Source organism: Sinocyclocheilus grahami, unplaced genomic scaffold (genome assembly GCF_001515645.1).
Source record: "Sinocyclocheilus grahami isolate Dianchi unplaced genomic scaffold, SAMN03320097.WGS_v1.1 scaffold3900.1, whole genome shotgun sequence".
Taxonomy (NCBI): Eukaryota; Metazoa; Chordata; class Actinopteri; order Cypriniformes; family Cyprinidae; genus Sinocyclocheilus; species Sinocyclocheilus grahami.
The window spans coordinates 4,386-6,883 of NW_015508938.1; the positions used below are offsets into that span (position 1 = coordinate 4,386).

The 2,498-nt window shown below is 36.2% G+C and overlaps 1 protein-coding gene across 1 annotated transcript in view; it reads right to left on the reverse strand.

Annotated features, from left to right (window-relative positions):
• Window positions 1-138: 138 nt before the first annotated feature.
• LOC107576542 (SH3 and cysteine-rich domain-containing protein-like) overlaps window positions 139-2,498 on the reverse strand; it is a 3,872-nt gene continuing 1,512 nt past the window's right edge. Inside the window, exons 3-5 of the mRNA XM_016262707.1 lie at window positions 2,160-2,211; window positions 778-915; window positions 139-686 (exon numbers count right to left, since the gene is read on the reverse strand). Of these exons, the coding sequence (XP_016118193.1) occupies window positions 588-686; window positions 778-915; window positions 2,160-2,211 (289 nt within the window). The 3' untranslated portion in view covers window positions 139-587. The remainder of the gene's footprint in view (window positions 687-777; window positions 916-2,159; window positions 2,212-2,498) is intronic.

Below are 2,498 nucleotides of genomic sequence, written 5' to 3' on the forward strand. Positions count from 1 at the left end.
AAAAAAAAATCTGCTGATTTGCAAAAAAGGCCTCATACATGTGAAAACCAGCTGACGACTGAACAAATAGTTGTAAACTGGCTCAGAGGAAGATCATGGAAATCAAACAAGATCAAACAAAATCATGTTTTGTGGCAGTTTTTCCTGGTAGTTATGGGGTAATACAGGACTTCACCTTACAAATGGTTGTCGAAAATGCTACAAAAAGCACATCACATTTTGTGAGAAAGTGTGATGTACTCGAGGAAAACGGGCACTATTTTTGGGTTCACCACCACAACTTAGTAAGCAACAAGTATTGGATTTCATTCAGCAAATATGATTGGTTGAAAAAATTGCTTAGAAAAGTAAGAAAAACTCTGGCATCAACTGTTTGCAGATGGTTTATACATTTTTAGGTGCGACTTAAGATGTCCAAATACTCTTTGGAGTCACTGTACATTCTTCCATTGTCACTGAGGGAGACAGGGGTTAGAACAGGGCTGTTCTGATCCCTCCAGTGTCACCTTACAGGTGGATTCAAAGATCACTCAAAGATCATTGCCCTTTTCTTTAAACTAACCATCTCTTCTCTCTGTTCTTTCACTTCATATGTTCTCCAGGACGTCACAGGGCACGAATCCTCTCTTTTTCCCGCTGGCTACTCTGATGAAGCCATTGTGTTCATCCTCACCGCTGACACAAATCTGAAAGTGTGTCAATACAGCAGCATTATCAAGCTGTTTGTTGTGAGAATCCAAGTTAGAAATTATTTGAGGCTACAGCAAGTGTACTCACTTGTCCCTCCTTCAGGGTGATCTGCCCTTGCTCCTTACAGCCAATAAAGGTCCGGTTACATCTGAACACCCTGTCGCCTGCCCTCACCTGATGTGCAAAGGATGCTGGGAAATAACCTAGTCTATCTTCAATCACACCCTGGAATTGTTAGTAATATAAACAAGAACAAAACTTTAAACTCACAGACACTCATCTTAAAATATACGGTTGATTTTGCAATAATTCTGACATAAATGTTTGATCCGTTTCCTCACACAAAACATCAAACTTTGTACTGAAATATAGCACAAATATAGTGTAAAATACATATAGACCACTTCATTTATTTTTGATGGTGCTTTTGTGTCCTTTTTGAGCTTGAAAGCTTAAGTCCTCAAATTTGAAATTGCTTGGACAAGAGCATTGAAAAAAGGTTTTCACATTTTCTCCTCTTGACTCAACTATAAGAATTTCTGTGAATTCAATTTTGAAATTGAATTCACAATTGAAAGTAATTGAAATGAACCAACCAAATATCAAGCTGGCCATGTATTGTTGTTGAACTGCATTACAATAATATGTGTCATAAGAGTCAATTTTTCGAAATTGAGATTTATAGATCATCTGAAAGCTGAATAAATAAGCTTTCCATTGATGTATGGTTTGTTAGGATTGGCCGAGATACAACTATTTGAAAATCTGGAATCTGAGGGTGCAAAAAAAATCAAAATATTGAGAAAATCGCCTTTAAAAGTTGTCCAAATTAAGTTCTTCGCAATGCATATTACTAATCAAAAATTAAGTTTTGAATTATTTACGGTAGGAAATTTACAAAATATCTTCATGGAAAATGATCTTTACTTAATATCCTAATGATTTTTGGCATAAAAGAAAAGTCTATAATTTTGACCCATACAGTGTATTTTTGACTATTGCTACAAATATACCCCAGCGACTTAAGACTGCTTTTGTGGTCCAGGGTCACATATTATAGTACTATATAATTATGAAAACAATGTACATTTATGCATTTCTTTTTATGTACTTGTAAATTACTATTTGTGAGCATCGTTGATTTACAGTCTAGAGGAGTCAGTGCTGGTTGCTGAAAGTCGGAGCCAATCTGCAGATTTTCTAGCTTCAGACCAATTCCCTTTTTCCGGGAGTTTGTTGTGTTCAGAATGACTTGAATATCTGGTAGTGTCGTTTAGTGTGTGATGCCCAGTTTTTCTCTGAAACATCAACATTCTCTAGTAAAATCTGTTCAGATTTTAAACACTGTGTAGTGTATTCCAGCCTTTAGTGATGCAGAACGTCACATTTGGAGAGAACAAGGTTTAACCATTTAAGTCTTTTTTTTTTCTTTTTCCATCAAACATTCTGCAAATCTGTAATAATCTTACCTTCCACCAGTCATCATTGGAATCATCTGCCAGGATTATTCGATCTCCGGGTCTGCAGGGAGAAAGGAAGGAACACATTAGGACAAATTAAGACATTCCATCCCCTTTTAATAGTAGGAAATTAATTTATGGTTGAAAGCTTTGATGAGGCTGTTCTAAAATTTTGCGATAGCTTCATTCCATTACATGAGGCTGTATGAAACTGCACATGTAAGGGGGATTCAAAGTCAACAGTCCTCTGCAGTCTAAGCTTCTTGCTGAGGTTTTGAGAAACAGACCTAAACTAAAGAAAATTAAAAAAGTGCTAAAGTGAGAATGACTGTAAAAAGAAATGCGGTG